The 23,848-nt window shown below is 43.7% G+C and overlaps 1 protein-coding gene across 1 annotated transcript; it reads right to left on the reverse strand.

The window, feature by feature from the left end:
• Positions 1-1,685: 1,685 nt before the first annotated feature.
• Positions 1,686-17,947, reverse strand: tecta (tectorin alpha). The gene is made up of 23 exons (XM_031869050.1): positions 17,878-17,947; positions 17,664-17,800; positions 17,261-17,548; positions 16,844-16,981; positions 16,576-16,741; positions 16,060-16,472; positions 15,206-15,776; positions 14,498-15,108; positions 13,875-14,408; positions 12,045-12,566; positions 10,734-11,391; positions 9,978-10,177; positions 9,238-9,618; positions 6,955-7,241; positions 5,820-6,100; positions 5,242-5,352; positions 4,792-4,994; positions 4,447-4,610; positions 4,113-4,361; positions 3,167-3,329; positions 2,998-3,082; positions 2,595-2,714; positions 1,686-2,048 (listed from the first exon to the last, which is right to left on the reverse strand). The coding sequence occupies exons 1-23, from the start codon at positions 17,945-17,947 to the stop codon at positions 1,948-1,950; spliced, it is 6,453 nt and encodes a 2,150-aa protein (XP_031724910.1). The 3' UTR covers positions 1,686-1,947.
• Positions 17,948-23,848: the final 5,901 nt, after the last annotated feature.

Below are 23,848 nucleotides of genomic sequence, written 5' to 3' on the forward strand. Positions count from 1 at the left end.
TAGTAAGTTTGAGGTACTTGTAGTTTACTTGAGTAATTCTATTTACTGCTACTTTTCATATATTTTTTAAACTTTAGTTTCCTTGCTTATTTTGATAAATGTAATCATCTAATAAATGATTACGTAATATCAACGATTCTTAGTTTCAGGTGATTATAAACTAATGAAAACATAGTTATGAATATAATATTTAATTCCTGCCCATACTTCCCAAAAATGCCACACACTGGCCCTTTAAGAAAAAGATTAATACTTCTTCCAACACTCTTGTAGCCCCGAATGGCCATAGCTGCATCAAATAAACTCGACTCGCACTGACTTTGAGAACTTATTCATTTATTAAAAGTCGGGTGGCACTGCTCTCAAAGAAAAAAAACATCCTTTGGTCATGTTTTTTAAGCATCAAACAAAGATGCTGTGTTATTAAAAAAAAAAAGTCATGACATAAACTACCAACGTGACAGGAAATGACTGTACATTTGTACATAGAAGGTAGCGAAACAGGCCTACCTATGAAAAACTGCCATCTAACTAATCCAAAACTTCAGTAGAGAACACTGAAGGGTTACATCAGACGTGTGGTGACACAGATTGACATTGAGAACGCATAAGGTGCCAAATAGGACACATTGACCAGGGACCATGCTTAGAGAACCTTACACCATTGACAGTATTATAATAAGCCCTCACATGTCCATCTTTACAGGCAACATGCTCAATGAATCAACAAGTCACAGCCAACAGTCAATATTTATGGCAGAAGTGTTACAACACTACAACTGATTAAGATAGAAGTGATAAAAATGAATAAAAACTGATTGCATATCTTACAACCTGGGCACTAATCTGTGAAACCAAAATTTGAGTTAAAAATAAGAGTATTCATTTCACAAGGTGCCCTTCTCACACATAAATACTCACTTCATTTTACATTATGAAATACATCATCCTTTCCTCTTTGCTGCCACAAACTGATGTATATTATAATTAGAGTAGTTCAAATAGGAAGTTAATAGATCAGCTGTGCTCTGGTTAAAGCTAGCCAGTAGATCTACTGTCTAAGTCAGAAGAATTTTTATCCATACACTTTTAATTTCAGACACACCTGGATAACTTATGACACATCTGGATGGTATTGACCATGGTAATTAATGCAGGATACATGCAGGTCTGCTGCTTTTAGGGCTGAATGTAATCATTCTTTTCATTATTGATTAATAATCTGCTGTTCATTTTCCTGAGGTATCAATTCTTGGCCCGACCCAATTCACAATAGGCCTCATAATAGTTCACAGGCTCTTGTTTGTTTTATCTAATCAGTTAAAAAGAACCGAACGTACGATAGATAGCCTGTCATATTAGTTTCAATATCATAAGTAGGCTACAATTATCAGAACAAACATTAAGGCTCCGTCATGTGTCTCAAAGGTGTACTGCAGATTTAAATGTTGAATAAAAGACTACAGAGGAAGTTCTGCAAATTTATTTGGCGACCCTAATTAACCTACCTATGGGTCCTGAACAAGTCTATGGGAATGACTGCCTTAAACACAATATAACAGGGATAAGAAAATGTCTGACTTTGGCGCCATCTGGTGGTAGTATAAAAATACACTGTGGCAGACTAATGTACACATCTTTCAACAAAAAAGAGCCAAAGATGTTAAAATCTCGACACATACTGGCTTTAAGTAGATGATAATACACAGTGAGGTGTCCTGATGTATGAAAATAATGGAGGAGGGACTTACTTTTCTCGTTTAGTTACCTTCGGGTCTCATCAATAATAAGTGGACTCAAACATTTGTGAATGCACAGTGTCCTGTTTGGATATTTCGACTGGAACACAGCTGATCTACTGGCTAATTAATGCTGGTAAACGTTGTGCATCTTCAAGTCTTCTCTGTGTTTTATTCTTTTTCATATGTCCCCTTGGCTCGCAGGGTGTTATGAGAGGAGAGTGTGAATACGAGCCGGGAGCATGGAGATCACAGCGCTGATGCTCAGCAGAGAGACCGCAGGTGTGAGGTTACAGCTCGAGCTCACAGCTGGGAAAAGAAGAAACAATTAATTATATAGGACGCTCGGTGGCACTTTTTCTTGTGTTACATCAAATATGTGTTGTGTATATATACATATGTACTGTATATACGTATATAGTTTTGTTTGTTATATATTTAAATAAATTAATACATGTGGTACATTAGTACATTAGGTAAATGAGATAAACCAACATTTCTTGATCAAATCGGTATCAAAGTTGCACCAATTGTCCAGCTTGTGTTACTTGTGAAGCTGTACAGGCTGCTCCTGTGAACATCAGAGTGTTTCATAAAGAGATTGTGACAAGCGAGGCTTATTGGAAAAATGAGGGAGACGTAGATGTAAACAAGTAATACACAAGTTGAGATGAATTCAGCATTTCTCCTAACTCAGATCATCGCAGCGCTCTGCTTTATAATCACTCTTCATCTTGAGTTCAAGTCTGGTATGAATGTGAATTCTAACTCGTGTGCCAAGACGCAACGTGACATTAACCAGCTTTGTTCAGTACTATGTGTGTTTTCGTGAGTACTTGTGTGTCTGGTGCTTACTCCGGCAGCTTTTCCTATCTCGTTGCAGCATCCCAGTCACACAGCTGCAGACCGGTCCGGTCGTCTTACTGGAGCAGATCTGCTCACAGCCTCCGTTTTCCTCCTTGCACCAGTCTGATTCTAAAGGTATATGTCACAGGGGAGTCATGAAAGTCCCCAAAAAGCTTTGGAATTTGACTGAATAGCTGTGGAAAGTGTTGGAATTAGATTTGGAAATTAATCATTTCTGTAACGGGAACTTGGACAACATCGTTCATGTATTTAAAATGTTTCTTGAGGATATGAGAAATTCAATTATGAGTTGTTTTGCTTTGACTCCTGTGCAGATTTCCACAGATTTAAGAGGGAATACCAAAGAGAATTATGACAACTAGTAGGTCAGCTCTTAAAATACCTTACTTACCTCTCCTTCTTATGGGTCCCACAGACAATATGTGCTCTTTATGATCACTGTCCTCCGAGTACATGCGTCTCTTGTGTGGACAGTTCTGGATGCACAGGACACACACATCAGTACAGCACACATTGTTTCATCACCACTTTTCACTTCTGAGGTTTTAAGGTTTTCTCACCACTTTGCAGGCATGTGTTTCAGAGTCACACAGGGTGACGTCACAGTGGAGGTGGACCTCATCGTAATCCCCAATGAACTTGAAGACGGTGACGTGGAAGCGACAGGTGAGTGAGACGCCGTTCTCTGCCATGCCGATGGTGTTGTCCTTAATGTTTGGACACCTAGAGAGAGACAGGTATAGACTGTGTTGAGTGTCCATTGGCCTTTAGCCACAGCATCAGCCACCATCTACACTTCATACTGCAAAAAGTAGGCACTGCTACTTTAAAATTTGGCTTTCTATCAGTTCTTTTCATCCTTAAATTCCTTATTGGACATTCATCACCCTATATAACACTGATGCTAGACTGGACCCTTCCAAACTCGCTCTACTAACTGTCTCATGCTTCAAGTCCTGCAGATTTAAGGCCTCTACACACCGGGGGTGTGAAGAATAAACATTTCGCACAGTGCATAAGTGCATTAATAGTCATAGAAAGTGCTACAGAGAATGCAATATATCTCATTTAAAAAGGGAACTTATTTAAATATTTCACCAGGTCCCTACAGTCTTAGCATAGTAAGTAGCATTATGAAAAATACAATGCTGAAACGATGATTGAATCTGGTAAGAGATTCAATGTTTCAGCTTCTATCAAGCAAAAAATCCGAACATCCACTGGTTGTGGTGTTGGGATTTGAGGCTTTATATCATTGTAAATCAAATATCTTTGGCTTTTTAACTGTTTTGAACAAAACAAGCTATTTGAAGACACCATCTGTGGGTCTGGGACATTATAATAGGCAATTTTCACTATTTGCTGATATTTTATCGGCCAAATCATTCATTTAAAACGTCCCCCAATTTAATCAGCAATGAGAAAAATCATTAGTTGTATGTGTGTGTGTGTGATGCTAAGGAGGATTACATTGTGTGTGTGTGTTTGTGGGGTGTCCAAGCCTACCCTCTCTCTATGATGACGTAGCGGAGTCGGTCGCTGCTGTAGCGGGACGGCGTGGCCCAGCACATGTTTACTATGAGGATGAGCTGGTTTTCATCTGCCCCTTCCACAAACACGCCCACGAAGAGGATGTCTCGTGTGCTCAGCACCACCTCGCCCTCCCTGTACGGGTTTCGGTACGAGGAGTTCTTATACAGAGCCATCTTGGTGATGAAGTTTCCTTCCTGGGTCGGTAAGGTGAGGTTTATCACACTGGAGGAGAAAACGTAGCTGCTTGTTATAGACATTTTGTTTTAACTGAAGTACAACTATTATTCTACATTGTGCTCTATCTGACCTGAGCATGGGCTTGAGGACAGTCTCCAGCGAGATCCTCAGGTCCAGTTCGTAGGCACAGGAGAACTCCACGTTGATGGTCTTGTCTCTGGTGATGACGTTCCCGGTGTTGTTCACGCTCTCTATCCACACAGTATTCTTATACATGATGTGTGTGCCATTCGACTGTCAGGAAAACAGGGAAGCAAGTGAGATGAGAAGATCACGATCAATCTGGTAAGCCGGCCTTAGCGTGCACTTCTTTGTGCCACGGTTATAAAAAAAAGCCGATCTAGCTAGAAAGCAAAGTAATCACAACAGCCAACACTCGTGAAGCAAGTAAGAAAATGAATGAACGTAAGCTGACCTGTACGATGGAGCCACAGTGTCCCTTAGTGTTGTTGATGTGGAAGGAGATGAAGTCTTCTCCCTCAATGCCGGCACAGTGCTCGTCGTTGACCCTGACGTCCTCTCGTTCAAAGCCCAGCTGGAAGAGCTTACACTTGGAGATGGAGACCTCCATCTGAGCATGCTTACAGTTCACCTCCGCCTGGATGATGTCATCATCACCTGCCAGACACACAGACAGACATCAAGTACTGCACATGGCAGCGTGAGACTGATTTTGCTTTTGCAGTGTCACTGGTTGAAAACTACTCATTCACTATTGTGTGGCCTGTGACTCCTTAGATTTTTTTCTGTATGTGGACCAGAATCAAAAAAAGTTTGGCTACCCCTAATTTACAGCAAACTACTTGGTCAGGATTAAAACAGGGGAAAGATGTGATGATACCTCGTTGCCTTGTGAAGCACTCACCTCCAGTGCTGGTAGGCAACTCCGGGCAGCCACACAGATCACCATCGCTCTCCAGCTCACAGGTGGAGTTTGTGCAGATCTCTCCTGCACAGGGGTCGTAGATCCATTCTGCTAAAGACAGGTCGACACACAATGTTAGCTGTCACACACACTGTTAGCTCAAGAAGTTAACACGCATATTCATCATTCACAAAGATGCAGGAGAAATACATTTGTAGAATTTCTTCCATATTCTCTTATTTAATGTTTACTTCTGGCAGTACACCTTTGAGCCACATGAGGGAGCCTGAATGCCGGTATTCTAATTATTGTTGCCTACTTATAATATTAAATATAATATCAAAGGCTTGTTTAAGTAATGAGAGGAAAAAACAAGAGCCTGTTAACGCCCAACTATTATAGTTTCATCTCGATTAGCTTAAAAGGTTAGTTTCCTCTTACTGTCCAGTATTTAAAAAAAAAAAAACATTTCATCCACTCATCTGCCAACCATAAATCTTTACAAGAGACATGCAGAGCCGTGTGTGTGTGTGTGTGTGTGTGTGTTGAGAGAGGCTGGTGCCTCGCGGTGCCCTTACAGCAGTTCTCCTGGGTGATCCACTTGGTGGTGAGGGTGCCCATGGAGCGGCAGGCCTCTGCGTAGGCCGCCAGAGAGCCGCAGACCTGAGCCTTGCGGTGATTGTAGCAGCCGTCCAGGTAGCAGGACTGGTAGAAGGGCCGGGGATCCAGCAGGCCGTGGCACGGCTGGAAGAAACCCTTCAGCTGGGTGAGCTTCTGACAGGCATCTTCACTTTGCAGCGCCAGCACCGCCGTGTTGTCACAGGACTGAGCCAGAGCCACAAACTGGGTTTCATCACAACTGGAGGAGGAAGACCAAACGGCCAACTATCAAAGTTATTATTTTATCACTGTTCTTATTTGCTTGTGCCACTTTTTCCGATCTGTAAATACTGTATGTACACTGAGCAAGGACTGGTTAAAAGACACACAATGGCAGAAAGAGCATTTGAGTGATGGTGGGCAACAACAAATCATCACGCCAAACTAAAAAAAAAACATTGTTGGTGATGAAGTCAGTTAACTTTAGTATATGTTAAGCCATCTACAAACTTTCCTGTACAGATAGAAAAACAGAGCAATTTATATTTAGTTTTTTTTTAGGGGCCGCATGACAAAGGAAATGAGCAGCAGCCAGCCGGTTATGTCCTATAGTCTCTAAACTTACAGGCCAAGCTATACAGCAGAAGTCCCAATTGTATCCGGTCCTAATAGCGCTACTACATTATAATCACTGCTGCTGGACAATGTGCCAGCCTATCAGCCCAAACCAATGTCAACGGCGCAACATGATCATTCATTTGTATTCATGTTTCTGTTCAACCGACGAATATTCACTCTCCCTCCAACTCTGTTTTGGTCTCCACCCACTCCTGAAGGATATATCTGCTCTTTAACTGCGAGATGTTTCACTTTCTAAACCAGCTTGCAGCCAACTATGGAGAGGGATGAGATCGGAGTTTGTGGGCTGCAAAGTTAGGTGATGAATCTCTGAGAGTTCGTCACTATGACGGACCCCTTTCACAATACATGTCGTCATTTTAACTATGTTGATTGGTACAGCTCTAATGTTGCGTTTTGATGTCTGAAAAATTTCACAAGAGTTGTAGGATTATATACAAGTAAATTGTGTACATGTTTGTAAGCCTCACCCACCTGTTCTGCATACCGTTGGTCTTCCAGCTCTGGGCCAGCTCCAGGGCGCTGACAGCCGGCTTCCCCCTGGAGGTGATGTAGTCGTCACTGGGGTCTCCGTTGAAATTCCCACAGAGGCCACACACCTTGTTCTGAAGCCGCTGGCCCATCGTGATGCTCAGGGTGTTAAAGTGGTTGTAGCGGACCTGGATGTCCTGGGGTGTGTCGATGACAATGAAACCTTCGGACGTCGACAGACGTGTCATCAGCCCAGTTAGAAACGGTACTGATACTGGTGTACCATTGACCTGTGAATATACAGGAGATGGGCGTCTTTACATATCTGAGATAAGACATAAGTCACTTTATTTCATTTATTTTCAGTGGCCAGCATAACACGCCCTTACATACCAGTCACCGAAGTAATAATAGGCCTTCCCTTTGACACAAGCAGGATTGCAAATTTGATGACGGTGACGTTGCTTATGTTACTCCTTAATACATAACTTATTAGAATTAAAAACTCTAGTAACAGAAATTAAAATAAACCGATTATGGTGGGTTAGTTTTAGTTCATTTCGGTCATTTTCAACCATGTTTTACAGCTGGGGTCAGAAGTCTGAGACATGTCCTTAGGTCAAAATCATGTTTCGAAATTCTCATAGAATAAGGAAATATCATAATTTTAGTCATGTCCTTAATTGTTGAACATGAGGAGGGATTTGCAGATGAAACCATGAGTGAAATCTTTTGCAATTAATGTACCAAAGTGATGTAGACAACACATATTGCAGTTTTTTTCTCCTGCCTGAGAGATATGAAGACATGCAAGCGTGATTACCTGGGCCAGGGATGTAGATTAGGGTGTCATCTGCATAAACTGATTTAATTGTCATAAAGGATGTCACTGAGGTGTAGCATATAACAGAAAAGAAAGGAAAAGATGAAAGCCCAAAGCAAAGATTATGACGGTGTTGTAATTACTGTTCTGGCAAATATGACCCTAGCCCATTATCGCTAATACCTACATAGTTCTTAAGGCAGTTGAGAAAAACGTGCTGTAAATAGCTCACTCAGATCAAGCAGGATTAAGACTAAATTAAAAAAATCAGCAACCCATTATCTTCCTCTGTGAGTGCACTTTCAGTGGAATGTTATGGCCTAAAGCTTCAACTTGAGGAGCTCTACCAGGCTATTAGTGGTAATTGGTAAATTGGACTGTAAGTACTCTGGCAAGAAAAGGCAGATTTGACTTGGGACCGTTTGTTTAGTTTCCAGAGGAGAGGTTTGATAAAGGCAGACGGCACATAGCCAGAAGAAAAGAAAGTGGATGATATAAAGAAATCGTCTCCCTATAGAGATAATCATTTCATCAAAGCAAGACCAAGTAGTATTTGAAAGAAGAAATATCACAAACTTCCTCTTATAAAGAAAAGGGGTTTTAGCCACTCAAACAAACACAGGACTTTCAACTAGGAGGCAGCTGTTCATGTCCTGTGTGAAACAAACAATGTTTCTTTGTGTCACTTTCAATTGACAAAAGTAGCATTTTTAACCCAAACCACAATCTTTTTTTCCTAAACCTAAGCAAGTGTTTTTGTCTGAATTCACGATGTTAATGTGTTTACTGCGACCGTATTGGCACTGACACACTTATACTCAGAGTATAAGAAAGTGACGCTAAGGGACCAAGCATCAGTATGTGACAAGTTGGGATGAGAACGGGTTGTAACATTACTGAGTCAGTACCTTGGATTAGCATTTATCATTGTCCCATAATGTTTACCTGTGGCCACGGTGTTTAACAACAGTTACACAGGCCCGTTTTAAAGCTGCATTCTTTTTTTTTAAGCCACGTTTGACATAGTATGGCTTTGTAAAAATGATATGGATGACAAGTTAGCCACCCATTGCCTGTAAACCCATCCTTAATTATGGTCTGCTATTTGGTGCTGGTCAGGTAGTGTACAGTGGGTTTATCAGAGCTTTTTTTGGTGACAAGATTATAGAGAGAATTTTGAGAGTAAAGGACAAATTGAAGTTGTGGACCATAAAACCAAAACAATGAGCTGAAAGACACCAAAAGTCAGGTGATAATTATATATATAACACCTTTCACATTACATGTAACTAGTTTATCTGTTGTCAACATAAAATATTTATTAGTGTGACTGTTAAGATACGATTTCAGAGTCAATGCAATTTAACCAAACTGCTGTGTAGAAATCATAACAAGGTCAATCCGTATTTCCAAAATTTGGCTGATGTACTGACAAATGCACGAGAGCCCAACGCTTCTCTCACCTTGACAGTGCTGCCAGAGATGAGTATATTCTCCTCATTGATGTAAAGGTAGACATGAGAGATGGTGGTGAGGTTGGGTGTGCTCCATTTATCGAAGTTAGCAATGAGCTGGAACGAGAGGTCGGGCAGCTTATGACAGTTGGTGGACAAGACGAAGGAGCAGGAGGCCGGGAGCCGCAGCGACGCTCCGTCGAAGGTCCTGAAAACCCCACCGCCAGACGCCACGCAGTGCTGGGAGCGCCGCGCAAAGCAGCCCCGCACTCCGTACCGCAGGGCGCACTCTTCCTCTGCCTTACAGCGCCTCGGGTCGCACTGGACCAGGTTTCGTCCGATGCACTGGCAGCGTTTGGTACAGTCGTTGTTCCAAAACAGCTGTTTGGGCTGAAATAAAGAAAGATTCCCGTTAAAACCGGAGCAGAAACATTGAAGGTATTAGTTGATTGCCAAAAACACTGAACAAAGTGAGTTTTTCGTGATATATTCCCTATAAGAAATTTTGATGGGTATTTTTATATATTTTCCCATATTCTATAGCCTATCATCTATTTAATAATAAATCAATTAATCAATAACAAAATCAACAAAAAATAATCTTTAGTTTTAGCGCTATTCAAGCAATTCTAAATTCTGATGCAACATTGCAATTCATAAGTTTAGTGTGAAGGTTTTCCTTTATAGATTGTAATACCTGCCTGATTTAACGTGAGTTAATTCCGTGTAGTGCTGGATGTGAGACTGACCTCATAGTACTTGCCATCAGTGTAGCAGCCACAGTTTTGAGGCAGGATGCAGCCCTTGCCGTTGAGCACGAAGCCCTGGTCACACTGGCAGCCCTCCACACAGTCCTGGCTGCAGTCCCTCTGGCCGCGGGCTGGGGCGCACTGGGGCGGGCAAACCGACACACAACTGGAGTAATGGCTGTTAGGTGAACAGCTCTGGACTGGGGGCAGGCAGGTTGGCAAAGATATTAGGGAACGACTGCACTGAATACATTGTGCACATAGGACATTTTCCAGTATGACTTTTCAAGGGTAAATATTTGTGGAGTTTTGATTGGAGAGTCCACTTATAGAGCTTATGTGGCTCTATGGCAGCTCTTTAAAGGAATAGTTCAACATTGTGGGAAACATGCTTATTCCCTTTCTTTTTGAGATGAGTCAGGGCATGGTTAGCCTAGCTTAGCATAAGGTCAAGAAGTAGAGGAAACAGCCGTGCTCCATCCAAAGTTCAAGAATAATCCTACCTAAAGCCCACTAATTAACACTTCTTATCTCATTTGCTTAACCCACACCAACATTAATGTTGAAAAAAGACAATCTTTGGTTTTAGGGGAGTTCACTGGAACTACTTTCCACCAAAAAAAAGTCCCAGTTAAAACTTTTAACAGTGTGTTCTGTGGACTTATTTACAGTTAACAGACATTTTCTCTGGAAAGACAAGTTTTCAGAAACCTGGACAAATAAAATAATCTACGGTGAGCCCAGACTTGCACTCACCACACGGCGTGTCGCTCCTCCAGCCAGTAACAGGCACCCCTTGGGTCTGACAGGTGCTGGCATACATCTGCAGCCAGTTACAGACTGTATCCTGAGCTCCTTGGTCCAAACAGGTGTCCTGCAGGCAGCTTTGATAAAAAAACGCTGGCGTCACCTTGCTGTGACAACGTGCAAACGCACCACCTCGATCCACAATTTGCCCACAAAGCCTGACCGCCTCCGGCTCCACAAACACATACAGTCCATTCCCGATGTGGAAGCGTATGCCTGTGTCGACTTCATTTTCCCCATTGTCCGTGTCGCTGTTCGTGTTGGCATCAGCCACCATGAGAGGGGAGTCATTTGCTGCGCTGGTCTCTCCCAGGCCACAGCGTGGGCAGGAGTCTCCACAGCCCACCTGGCAGAAGGTGTCCCTCTCTGCCCAGGCCATGCCCCAGTCAGTGGTGGTAAGGGTAGGAGGGGACAAGGGCATGCCCTGGCAGAGGCCGCAGCAAGCGTTGTACAGGTCACGGGGCAACGTCAACAGGAGGAGAGTGTTCCAGTCAAAGGCCACCTTCAGGCCAAAGTCTGTCTCCAGAATGAGCTGCATGCCCCAGGTGAAGATGTTGACCTTCCCCGGGCCCAGCTTCAGAGGAAGGTTCAAACGCTCCTTATTCACCTGAGAGAAGAGAGATTCAATAAAACTGGTTTGAACTACTTTGAACAGGTTTAGCTGTTATTCTAGGATGCACACCAGCTGACACACACACACACACACACACACACACACACACACACACACATTCCGACAAGCATTTTTTTGTACCAAGTCATAGTTTCTAATCTAACTGACCTGCATGTTTTCAAAGTGTGTAGGGGAAATCCAGGGGATGAGTGGATAACATTAAGACTCACTGAAAGAGCTTCTATATATGCGTTTTCTCATACAGTATAATCTAATTGTATAAAAAAGAGTCTGGTTAGTGTGTGTCTGTGTGTGTGTGTGGGCATTGGGTTATGTGTGTCATTTATATTCCTCCTCAGATCTTTTAGTCGGTTTGTGAACCCAGTCCAAATGTCGCTCAGGGTCGGGGTTTTGTCTGAGCCAAATCCAGCCTGATAAAAGATGCCCATTGAAATTAGATCCACCTTAAGCCAATCAAAGAGGAATTCACCCTCTGCCTGGTCATTCAATCGGCTTGATTAGAAATAACATGTCCTCCCAAATACAACAACCATGACTTTCAGGGGTCATGCATATTACAGGCATTCCCTGATATGAACACATTATATAATCATAGCTCTTGTTTAATTTACCCTTCATGCACTCACCGTGACAGTGTTTTTGTAGCTTCGAGACACTTCAATCTCATACTCGTAGACCTCCAGTAGAAAGCCCCTCACCCAAATAGCCTGGCCTGTGTCCCTTTCCTCATTACGAGCTGCCAATTTAAATTGAGGAAATGTTTCACCCGTGGTTGCGTGGTCCCTGTTCTCTCTCCCACAGCTGGTGGTGGCCATCCTAAGAGAACAAGAACTCTGCAGTTCAAACGGGACGCCGCCAAATGGCAGAAAATGTCCATAACCGGCCACCACACACAGGGCCTCAGTGCGCGGCTGGCAAAAGTACAGGCCGTCGTTCTCCTTGCAGTATTCCTCAGGGTAACAGGGTGCGAGCTGACAGTATACACTGTTGTCAGAACCATTGCAGTAGCAGCGCTCCTGGCACTCCCAGTCCGTCCAGAAAGTCTGATTAGTGACCAGCTGGCGCCCGTGGCTCATGCAGCCACAATCACTGCGTGCCACACACAGGCCATCTCGAAGTGCAAAGCCCTCCTCACATTGACACCCTTCCTGGCATGGCAGAGGGCATGGCTCTTCAGGTTCATCTAAGTTGGCACAGGTCAGAGGGCAGGCACCGGTGCACTCATCAAAATGACTGTTCTGTGGACAGGGAAGAGCTAAGACAGAAGAGCATTGGAAGAGAAGGCAGGAGAGGAGCAAAGACGATCAAAACCATATTACAAGAATAATCCTCCAAAAACCTTTGATTTGAGTCGCCCACTGTAGGATTGAATGGAGGCTTTGAGGAGTTTTAATCTCTCCCCTCAGTAGCAGATGTAGACAGCTTGGACTCACCACAGTTACAACGGAATCCACTGGTGAACAAGTTTATGGCAAAAGAAAATGTTTGTGTTCTCAAACCACTCCTGCAGCATAACCACCACACGAGCGTCCATCCATATGTATGTTCTTACGATCCTATTTTGTGCTGCTAGTTACAAACGGAAGCAGTGAATTGAGCCATATTTTGGCATAAAAATATGATTGCTGAGAGCTGAGAGGGGGATTATGCTGAAGAAGTGATTTTGAAAAGTTTCAATGGTCGGCGAAGGAGCAAGCTTTACAGAGTCACCTTTCAAGCCCACAAGGCTTGAGAATTTGGTGGAGTACTTTTAAAGAAGAGGTAAATATTAGTGCAACACTATTGAGCACTGGGGGAGTGGATATAAAGAAGATTACTGGTAGGCCTTTTTAATTTCACTTGTCAAACACAGGTGTGACTAATATATGAATAAATGAATAAATTGCTACATTGCATTTCAATAATTGCTGGAACAGAGTCACTGTCATTGTTATTAGTTCCAGCTGTGCTTTTCCAGCTTTGTCAAAAGGACTGCTCTGAAACAGGCCTGTGAATCTGATTTGGGCACAATTAAGAAACATCAGTGTTGTGATGCTAGCAACACGATCAATATTCAGGTTCTTCAGAAAGCAAAATGACATGTAAAGTTCAATTTGGTATTTTTACATGGGGAAAATACTAACTTTTTGGCTTCCAAAAAAGGGAACGACAGTATAGGTAGTTATAGAGGAAATTAAATATGAAAATACTGGTATATTTGTGTATCTACCACAGCGACAGGAAGCAGAAAGAAACTGCTAGCCAAGATTTTTTGAAGAAATATGCCCCTCACTTAATGTCATGTAGTATATGTTAATACAAATTAAAAAAAACCTTTTCAGTTTTTGATGTGTCGACCAGATTTCTTGCTAACAAGTTACAACAAAGTAAGACAGGTTTGGAAGTGTCTGTACATTGAAGTGAAGATGTATAAACTCACGGCAGTTGGTGACGCTCCTCCAGGAAGCGAGGCCTACTTGAGCATCCTGACAGGCGGTGGCATACGCCTGCAGTGAAGAACACAGGGCTGAACGATTCCCTTCCTTTACACACATGTTATACAAGCAGTTCCTGAAGAATGGCGAGGGGTTGACCACTGCATGACATGCCAGAAATGAACTATTCCCCGGGTCATTGATGTTGCCACACATCCAAGGATTCTGGTAGAGGCGCAAGTCTGTGCACATCCGATACAAGGCATCGCAGTCACCATTACAGGTGAGGTCATCAGCGATGGACCGCCAGCCCTCTGTGAACTGTTCAGCAGACTCCGCCAGGCGTCCATTTGGAAGACGAAGGTCATCAGTGGTATTGCTATTGAAGACGCCACATAGACCACAAGTAACGTTGTAGAAGAGGGTGGAGAGGGAGATGTTAAGGTATCCCTGGCGAGTGTACTGGACACGAAGCAGACCACGGGACTCCACCACTGTAGCATTGCCTGGTGCTCTGTAGATCATCATTGTCTCCATCGGATGGACATATGGGAGAACCACTGGTTCACCATTCACCTGGAACACAAAAGGTGTCACAGCCATAGGTATGCAACAGCTAAACATAGATGACAAAAAGGATTTTGCTGTGTAGAGAAAATACTAACCTTTACTATATCAAAATCTATCCCTCCCATCTGAGCTTCCAGGTTAGCCACTGTAACTACCACAGGTCTTTTCCAAGTGGGGCCTTTGTTCACCAGCCGCCTGCCCATCTTCACCTCAACCATCGAGCCATTAGCTGGCACTGCACTGCACAGCTTCAGCAGGTAGTAGGAGCTGTCGTCTGGGATCAGCAGGAAGGTGCCATCAAAGGAGGTTGTCACCGAGTTCTGGTTGATTGAGCACACTCCCTCCCTCCGAGGGTAGCAACCCAGCAAGCCCACCTCCACCACACACACCTCACCCTCCTTGCAGGAATCGTTGAAGCAGGAGACTTCCCCGGCAGGCCCGCAGGTGCAGCGGAGGGTACATTCACCTTCCTCACCGCTGGGGCTTGCCCAGAAAGTGTTATTAAGAGGGTAATAGAGGCCGTTGTGCTCACAGCCACAGTCCTCAAGCTGAACACAATGGCTGCCGCTGAGAACATAGCCCGGGTCACACTGGCAGCCCTCAGTGCAAGGGTGAGCACAATACAGGGGAGCGGTGAGGTCCGAGCAGGAGGCCGGGCAGGCACTTGTGCAAACTTGGTAATGGCTGAACTCCGGACACGACAAGGCTGAGAACCAGTAAGAGAGAAAAAAATATGTCAGATAACACAAGTGAATGAGTGTAAGATGAAGAATCTACGGAAACTGAATCAAACTGAATCTCACCGCAGAAGGTACGAGATCTCCACGGTCGTATCGTGACACCAAGGGCCTGACAGGCCAGAGCATAGGCCTGGATGGCCTGGCAGAGCGTGGTGATGTTATCCCTGTTGCTGCACATGTCATATACACAGCTATACACAAAGACCGTAGGGTCCACTACAGCTCTGCAGTCCCTAAAAGGTCCATCGGTTTTGTTGATGAGCCCACAGTAGTCTGAGCGAAAGTAGAAGGCTTCCGTAAGAGCGTCACACACGCTGCAGTTCTGGGCGCAGCCATCTGTACACCTCCAGTCTGTGTCCTCTGCTCGCCAGCTGCCCCCTAATTCCACTACGCTCTCTGCTAGCGAGCCGTCAGGAAGCACAGGATCATCGGCGGGGTCATCGTTGTAGTTACCGCAAAGGCCACAAGTGTTGTTGAAGTAGGAGCTGGGTAGGGAGATGGATGCATAGTGTTGGCCGTCGTAGGTTACCAAGAGTCCAAAGTCTGTTTCTAAAGCAATGGCAACCCCAGACTGGTATACCCTGATAGCACCAAGCTGGAGTTGGACCGGTAAAGTCTTCACCAAGCCGTCCACCTAGAGAGATGAAGAAAGGAATAATCAGAAAAGGAACAAAGGATAATGGTAGACACCTTGGTGCAGTTACAATACTGTCACTTTCTTCTTCTACCTTTATTATGACAAAACTCTCAAACTTAAATCCTGTATTGTCTGCTTGTACTCGGATATTATGATTCATCCAGGTAGATGCATCCAAGAGATGATTAGTGATTGGTTTACTGTCCAAACTACTCTAAATGCAGCCACATAACCCGACTTAACACTCCAACCCAAAAAAACGTGGTCCACAGATTCTCACCAGGACTGTTCCAAAACTGCCTTTGGGTAACATGACTCTGTGACCATACACCTCCACTGTGACATCTCTAAGCCAAGAAACAGAGGCGACCCCACGGTTCTCATTTTTGGCCTCAATGCTGAAGAAAGGCAGCCCCGCCACCTCCCAGCAGGGCCGAGCCAGCAGGTAGGAGCAGGTTCCCTGGAAGTGATAAAGGAAGCCGTCGAAGGTGTGGTAATGAGGGTCACCAAATACCACGCAAGTGCTGGAACGGGTTGGCTGGCAGTAAAAGGCCCCTTCTTGCTGCTCACAGGTCTCCAGCTGCCCGCATGGAGCCTCGTGGCATTGCACCTCATTGTTAATGTCAAGGCAGCGGCATCGCTGTAAACACTGGTCAGACAGCCAGAAAACTTCCCCTCGTCGGTAAAAACGCCCTGGACAGGATGTATGGAAGACAGAGGAGATATTTACAAGTACAGTTCTTCATAAGAGAAGCCTGTGTGGACATAAATATCAGTGTTTGATGTTTTAACTTACCATTGTAGCTGCAGCCATTGGCAGGATCTACCAGTTCAGTGTCTACGCGGAAGAACCAGCGCCCAGGGGTATTGACATTGGTTGTCTGTTCAATGTTCACTACATCATTTGACCGTGATCCCGGCAGGTTGAAGAAGTGACCAATGTCTCCACCATTAAAACCTGACTGAAAAGGGGAAAGGTGTGAGGGTCGTGAGGTGAAATGTTTGTCAATATCATTGAAAGGATTAACATATGTATGAAATGGCTACAGCCATAGTGAGAATACCTGAGCTGTCGTCCCACCCAGTCCTGTTAAAGGATCTCCACCGCTGGCTGTTCCCGTGCTCCATGTAATTTCTCCGTAGTTGAACATGGTGAAGGACGTCACGCTATCTGAGATCAGTACACTTTGGAATGTGTTCACCTTTTAATCAAACAGGAGGATGAAAATAGTTTTAAAAAGAGAAAACAACATAACATACTAAAAAGAAGAATGCCCCAACAGAGACGAAACATTTCAACATTCAACAAATGTTTCACTTGCAAAAAAAACAGCAGATTTACAAAGTTGCATTTGAGAACCCAGTTCTTCAGAAATTTACACTGAACAAAATGTTCTCGATATAACTGCTGCTTCCACAGCTTAGCAGACCTAGCTAATCTAAACTAAACACTCGTGTGTGGAAATGTGTTTGGACTTTACCGGGGTTGTCTGGCTTCCCCCATAGAAGGTGACTTGGTGCCATGTTGCAATAAAGACCCAAGTGGCTGTGAAAGTGGGTATAGTTTTGAAGTACTTCCGGACATCTTGCGTTGCCCTTTCCAGTATTTCTGGTTCGGTGGACTCTCGGTAGAACACATCTCCGCGGATGCCGTTGTGCACATCTGCCCAAAGTGGAGCAATGAACGATCGACTGTCACTCAGGGGAAAAGCTTCTGGTGTGAACTGGCTAACCTGCACGTTGAAGGAGATCACACCGTTGTTGTTGATCTGTGGGCAGAACACACAGGGTTGTATTTCATGCTTCATACATTGCAATAAATCATTTTAAGATGGATGGATGATATATTTCTGTGCAGTAATAAGAGTTTTGATCAAGGCTTACATAGATGGAACGGTAGGGGATATTGAAGAAAATGAAGTGAATGAGCAAAGTAATTTCAACCGAACTCCCATCATCCATCTTTGGAGTCTCTAGATCCCTATGGCCGAGTCCATACGGATACAGGATATCCTTAGTACCTAAAAGGAGAATAAACAGCTCATTAAATGGACTTTTCTCCACCCTAAAAGATGAAGGAATTGATGTGGAGGATGACTCGTACCTCCCGTCTGTACAAAGATGCTGAAGATGTGGAGCAGAATGACTGGACAGCCTGGCCTGACCATTCTTAAAAAAAACAGAGAAACAGAATGAGATGTTTATGCAACTGTCACATTATCTGTCTTGCCTTTTCCTTAAAGTTAATAGAAATGCAGGCAGACATGAGTCATAGGACAACTTCTCATAAACGAGGCCCTTAGACAAAAGTGGAGAGGAGGGAGAACCATCAAACCAACGTCACATTACTTCTTTAAGATCAGGCTCCCAGGTCTCCCCTGAGGAGCCCTGAAAAGGCCCCATTATACATGCCAGAACAATGTGTCAGGATCACATTTGCCTTACAGTCCCATGTGAGCCGCCAACAGTGGACTACGGGCCTCTCTGTGCCTCGATTCCCTGCAGCTGACCGAACTGGCCCGCTCTGCTCCAGTGTCTCTGTATCTGAAGCCGCAAGGCTGCTTAGGACCTCATTACCACTTCTGTTTGGGATCCATCCATGCCTTGTTGGCTAAAGAGAGAGAGGCGTAAACACTGGGGCACTAATGGCTTTAAGTAAGTAGGTTTGAATTGCCGAGGTCCTTGCAGTGGCCCTTTGGGACTCTTCAGGGCTGGGCTTGGCAAGCTTCCCATTGGCAAAGGAGAGTGTACAGCCAAGTTGGCAGATTTTTCAATCACCATATAGCATTTTAACTCTTTATTTTTTAAACATTAATGTGCATATACATCACAGCGAACTTTACACAGATAAAACTGGATATCATAGATATCATAGACCTTCTGAGACATTCTGCCCCAGTTCTCAATGTGTCTGTAATTGTGTTATTTTGAACTTTCACAAAATAACAATAAAAAGTCACAATTTGAAGTCCCCACTAGTATCCCAGCATGCATTTAGCATCAACCTGTGATAATGGCAGCGGATATGAGCCAGACCCTTAACTGATATAACTTTGGGTACTACCACTGTTTTTTCTGTCACCAGATTTAGTCTGCCAACTTTTAGAAGAGAAAGCAACTGCCAAGGTTTCTTATGCATGGTCGATTTATCAAAATGATAACTGAATGATGATCACTGGCAAGCTGGCCTGCTAGCTACTAGTGAACGTCATAAGGCGTCTTACACGTACATATAATTCCACATATACCCACAGCCTTACCTTTTAATGTCCTGAATACAACACTGTTGATACATAAGGTATGTGAGGATAATTCTCTCAAATCTTCTCTCTAATATGTGAGTTCTATTCAGCTTGATGGTAAATTGTGTTCAGGTGGGCCAATGTTAGTGAGCACTGCTGAGAGAGAGGTCTGCTCTAATGTCATCAGCCTCTCATCATACATTGTCAACAGGAAGATTAACACAATTGCTCTTTTGACTCTCCATCTTATCTGAGTGGCGTTAACACGTTGCCTTTTAGTGGGGCAATTAAGATAAAGCCCCTGGGACTTAAAAGATGAGCAAGCCACTCCAACATGTTTATCTCAGGGGTAAAGCTCAAATAGAGACAACTCTTATTGTATCAGGTAAGCCACATGCTTTATCAAAAGTTAGTTCACTCTCTAAAGCTCATTAATTCAATTTAGGTACTTTTTTTGCAGTTCAGGTTGGAAACCTTAACTGCTTAACTGGTCCGAATTTTGACTTCAAAATTGTGTTTATGTGAAAGGTTTTTGTCTTTTTCTGTCTTAATACTGATGTACTGACTTTAACAAATATCCATTTTAAAGCCACTGGGGGGCGAACGGGAGAACTTGTTCGGACGCGTGTTCCACAAACATTTCAATGTCCAATGCGCTGTCTTTCTTTAGATCCGTTGATCCATTTATTCAAATGAATACTGATACCGTAACAGAATACAGGATAATATAAGACCTTGAAACTTCTCACTGACATGCCTGCTGACACGACACCTTAACAGAGTACCACAGGTTACTTTACAGGATACTTTGACACAACACCTTGACACGGTCAAAAACTGTCCACACACACACACCTGATCCTCATTACCAGGCACTTGCATATATGCACATTTAGGTTAAGGTGCCACCCACTGTTCAATGTCAGGACTGCATGTGTACACACCCCATGTTTCCCTCAAAGACATAAGAAAACAACAAAACTACATTATGGCTCCAACAACTGACATTAGGGTAAATAGCAGATCAGTGGTTCCCAACCTGTGTTTTGGGATCCAAAAGGGGTCCCAAGAAACAAACTAGATAATTTCTGTTACACAAATTTGTATTCCTATGACATTTGTATTTGTTTGTTTTTAGCTTTTGAAATACTAAAAATCCCAAAAATAAATAATGTGAGTAGAAACGATCACTATTTGGTTGAGCTTTGATCATAACCTGTGATGATGGGGAGGGGGCTGAAGTAGACTTTCTCCAAGTTTTAAGAGGGTTGTTCTCGATACCAGCAATTATATTAGACCATGAAGCAAAAGTGATATCACCAACAGCAGCCTAGAGAGTGTAATAATGAAAGTTCAGGTTTCTTTTGCCACACAGTCAGGCCATGAATAAAGAAACCAATTACGAGTAGAAAAGGAAATTATGCTCTCACCTGCCTTCAGAAGATGGACATCAAGCACCTCAATCGTCTAACCTGGCAACCTCCTTATGGATGTGTCCCATTCAGCAAGGGACCATCCACAGATTGGTGGCGATGGAGGGAGTAAAATGAGGCAGTGGAGGTGATAGTTGCTGAAGTGATGAAAAGAGAAGAGGGGTCTGTAGAGGAGCTGGATGTCCAGATAAAAGAACACTTCTTGACCAAACCCAGCCCCACAGGGTTATCAGCAGAAGCAACAACAATCCAAAAGGTTTGTGTTGAGCAGTAAAACGATGATTTCCTTGCACGAAAAAAAGTTGAGATTGAAAATAACCTGTTGAAGCTGCGGAAGGAGCTTTGCCTAAAAAAGCAGGTGCAAACTTTACCTGGGATACTGTTGAACTTAATCTGAGATCAGTGTTTGGGAAGGGGGGTAGGTGGGGAGGAGAAGGGAGTTGAGGGGAGGGACAGCATAGGAATCTGAGGAAGAGAGGGAGTGGAAACGGAGTAATATGTAAGAAGAGGAGAGGAGATGTCAGAGATGTGGAAATGATGGAGGGAAGTGGAAAAACCAAAGAGAATTACTGCTTGAGGACATATTTTAAATGCAGTATAAAAGGAATGTTTAGCACAAAGAGAGGCTCTCATAACGGATGAATGTCAAGCCTTTTGTGCAGGATCTGTCATTAACACCTGCAAAGTGCCAAATGATGATAAAATATGTCTTTGCTGGAAAAATTTGGAGGAAACACTGCAGCCTTTATCTTTGTGGAACGATGACATTTGAATAATGTTTCAAACAAAGCATCTGAAGCAGCATTTAATAAACATTTGGGGATAAGTTCAATGTAAGTGGACAGTGTTATTGAATTATTTGTTTGAGAAGTCCTTCGCAAGTATACAATAGAGACTTTGCCTGTGGATTGGACCTGAATTGTGGCAAAGACTTTACCAGAGTTCATTCAGTGCAGCTAGGGCAGCTTCAGGGCACTGGAGCACAAAAACTAGTAGTACAGTCTCACTCTGGGGCATTTATGGACAAAAACCAGAAACACACACAGTCTGAAACCTTGCTTTTCAAGCTCAGTGGTAGGTAGAGTTACAGAATTAACATGAGTCACTTTGGATACTCTGTGTACCCCCTTTTTTAATTAGGAACAGCCTCATTTACAGGGTTATACAAGACACTTCATTTCAATAGATGCTGGAGAGATAGCGTGGGTAAATCTCAGGTGGATCCACGCTGATAGGGTCTGGGAAGGAAAGGGCAGTCAGTTGGGTCTTTGTTGCAGGAGGACAGTGGAAGTAATTGGAGAGGCAGGGAACAAGATGTGTGAAAGGCTCCAGGTCTGAGGGCAGGCCCCGGGCTCCCATTAAGCAGCACCGAGGCTCTCTGTGGAGGCTTCTTTTATACCTCCCACGTCTTGTCGTGGAAATGGACACATACTATTTACCAACCTTTGAAAGAGAACGTTGCACAAAGAGGGACCAAAAAAAATAAAAGACAGATGACCCACTGGGCGGGGGAAGCTTCCTGATGTAGGGTTTTGGGAAATGTTGAGGATGTAGAAGTGGGACAGATCGAGATCGCTGATACATCTGGTTTGTCGCGCTTGCGCTCTTGCTTTCCCATTCAGTGACCCTCAAAACGGCTCACTAGGAACAGAAGACATTGAAAGGAAATCACAACACTCTTTTTTTCTTCTCAATACTTTGGTGGTCAACTTGAAGCTGAGCTAATCAATATATCTGTGTTAATAACGCATTAAATAACTATATGTAAATGTAAAACGGTTGCTTGTAGTGACGAACCTTAAAAGATTGCCACCCAACTCTTCAGCGTCAACAGAGCATTTTAGGCTTAGTTAAGATTGCAGGCAAATCCATTTAATTTCATCAAATCAGATCATTAAGACGGACTGTCCTGCACATTTTTTTGAAAGCTCATCGTTTTGGTTTTATGGCCCGTAAACTCGCCCGCTCACCCAACCAGTGTGTGTGGCCATTCTGAACAGGCACATACACCTTCACCTTTGAACCTGGTCAGGCGACTCGTACGACCTGATTTCATTTGAAGAATTCTGAGTCCCACAATCATTCACTCACATCCATCCTTTTTGCAATACTGCAACTTCGATGACTCAGTCTGTGACCTTTGTCTTGTGGGATGGGACGGTGCAATCAGCTCTTAACAAAATTAATAAATGTCACCTTTGATGCTGAAAGATTGACCAAAGGGGAGATAAAAGCAATAGCTCTTAAGTTAGACAGTGAGTGGGGCCTTTTACACCTGCCTGTGCACATTCAACATTTTGTACCTACGCAGCAGGGAAAAATGTAGAACTTTGAGGAGCTTTGAGAATGTCGGCTTGCCGCAAGGAGAAACCTACACAGAGTACAAAAGATCCAAAGGTGTCCACGTCACGATTCCACGTCAGCTCATGTCCGTAAGACCATCATTGCAGTAAGTATACCCGAAGGTTTTGAACATGGGAGGGGCAGAGTATCAGTGTGGCTGCCGGTGAGTGGGGCATACCACCTTTAAGATAATTTGCAAGAGACAGAGACAGAAATGACATCAAAGGTTTCTCTGCAGTAGGAGGGCACCTTGTGGGAACAGGGTCAAAGTATCCAGCATCACACGTTTTGGAGAATCCATCAAGCCTGACCTTCACAAAGAAGGTCCTGGACTGGATACCCGCTGAGCTCTATTCAGCAGACACCTAATCCGTGGAGTGGGCCACTCTAATTCGACCCTGATGCCCAGCGGTTGGCTCTGCACCTGCCCTCCTCTCCTTCCTTTCCATTCACAATGGTGAACCTCCTTCCAGTAACCCAAACCTTCTTACCCTAGCGACTCCTTCACCTCGGCACACAATAGGCCCTGTTCAGCCCCCCTGCCCTCAATCCCACTTCATAATGCAATGGGGCAGATCAAGGGCAGATCAGAGTACCAACCGTGCAGCCGGGTCCTGTTTACGCAGCAAGGTGTGATCTATACAAAACAACCGCATCTATCTTCCAACCAAAGTCTAACTTGACCTCGTGAACATCTCTGAGAGACTGTACTTTGGCACAACGGTGCTTTGAGCTGAATGCTGACGTCAGCATGCTTACATCAGCATGCTAACGTTACCAATGACAATGCTAAGCAGGTGTTTACTTTGGTCACCATCTTATCTTAGTTTATGAGTGATACACAGATTTGGAGATAGAAATCAGATAAGCTCCTTAAGAACTTCAGTAGTTACTTGGAGGTGATTTTTGGATTTTCATAATTCCAAACCAGTCACCAAGGTAAAACAGCTTCTACTGTATTTCTGAACAGTGCATCAATGTCTACGTTTAGGTCTTTGTTACAATCCAATAATATGTGGAGAGCACCTTAACTCCCGAACTCTGAGAAGGG

The sequence above is a fragment of the Anarrhichthys ocellatus genome, unplaced genomic scaffold, assembly GCF_004355925.1.
Source record: "Anarrhichthys ocellatus isolate YVR2014 unplaced genomic scaffold, GSC_Weel_1.0 scaffold45, whole genome shotgun sequence".
Classification (NCBI taxonomy): Eukaryota; Metazoa; Chordata; class Actinopteri; order Perciformes; family Anarhichadidae; genus Anarrhichthys; species Anarrhichthys ocellatus.

Excerpts from the sequence above, each read along its gene's own strand:
- tecta (XM_031869050.1), bottom strand. The coding sequence starts at position 17,947 with ATGGTCAGGCCAGGCTGTCCAGTCATTCTGCTCCACATCTTCAGCATC. Across the intron at positions 17,549-17,663 it reads TCCCCTACCGTTCCATCTAT|ATCAACAACAACGGTGTGAT; the intron begins GTAAGCCTTGAT and ends TTCTGCCCACAG. Across the intron at positions 6,101-6,954 it reads ACCAACGGTATGCAGAACAG|TTGTGATGAAACCCAGTTTG; the intron begins GTGGGTGAGGCT and ends TTCCTCCTCCAG.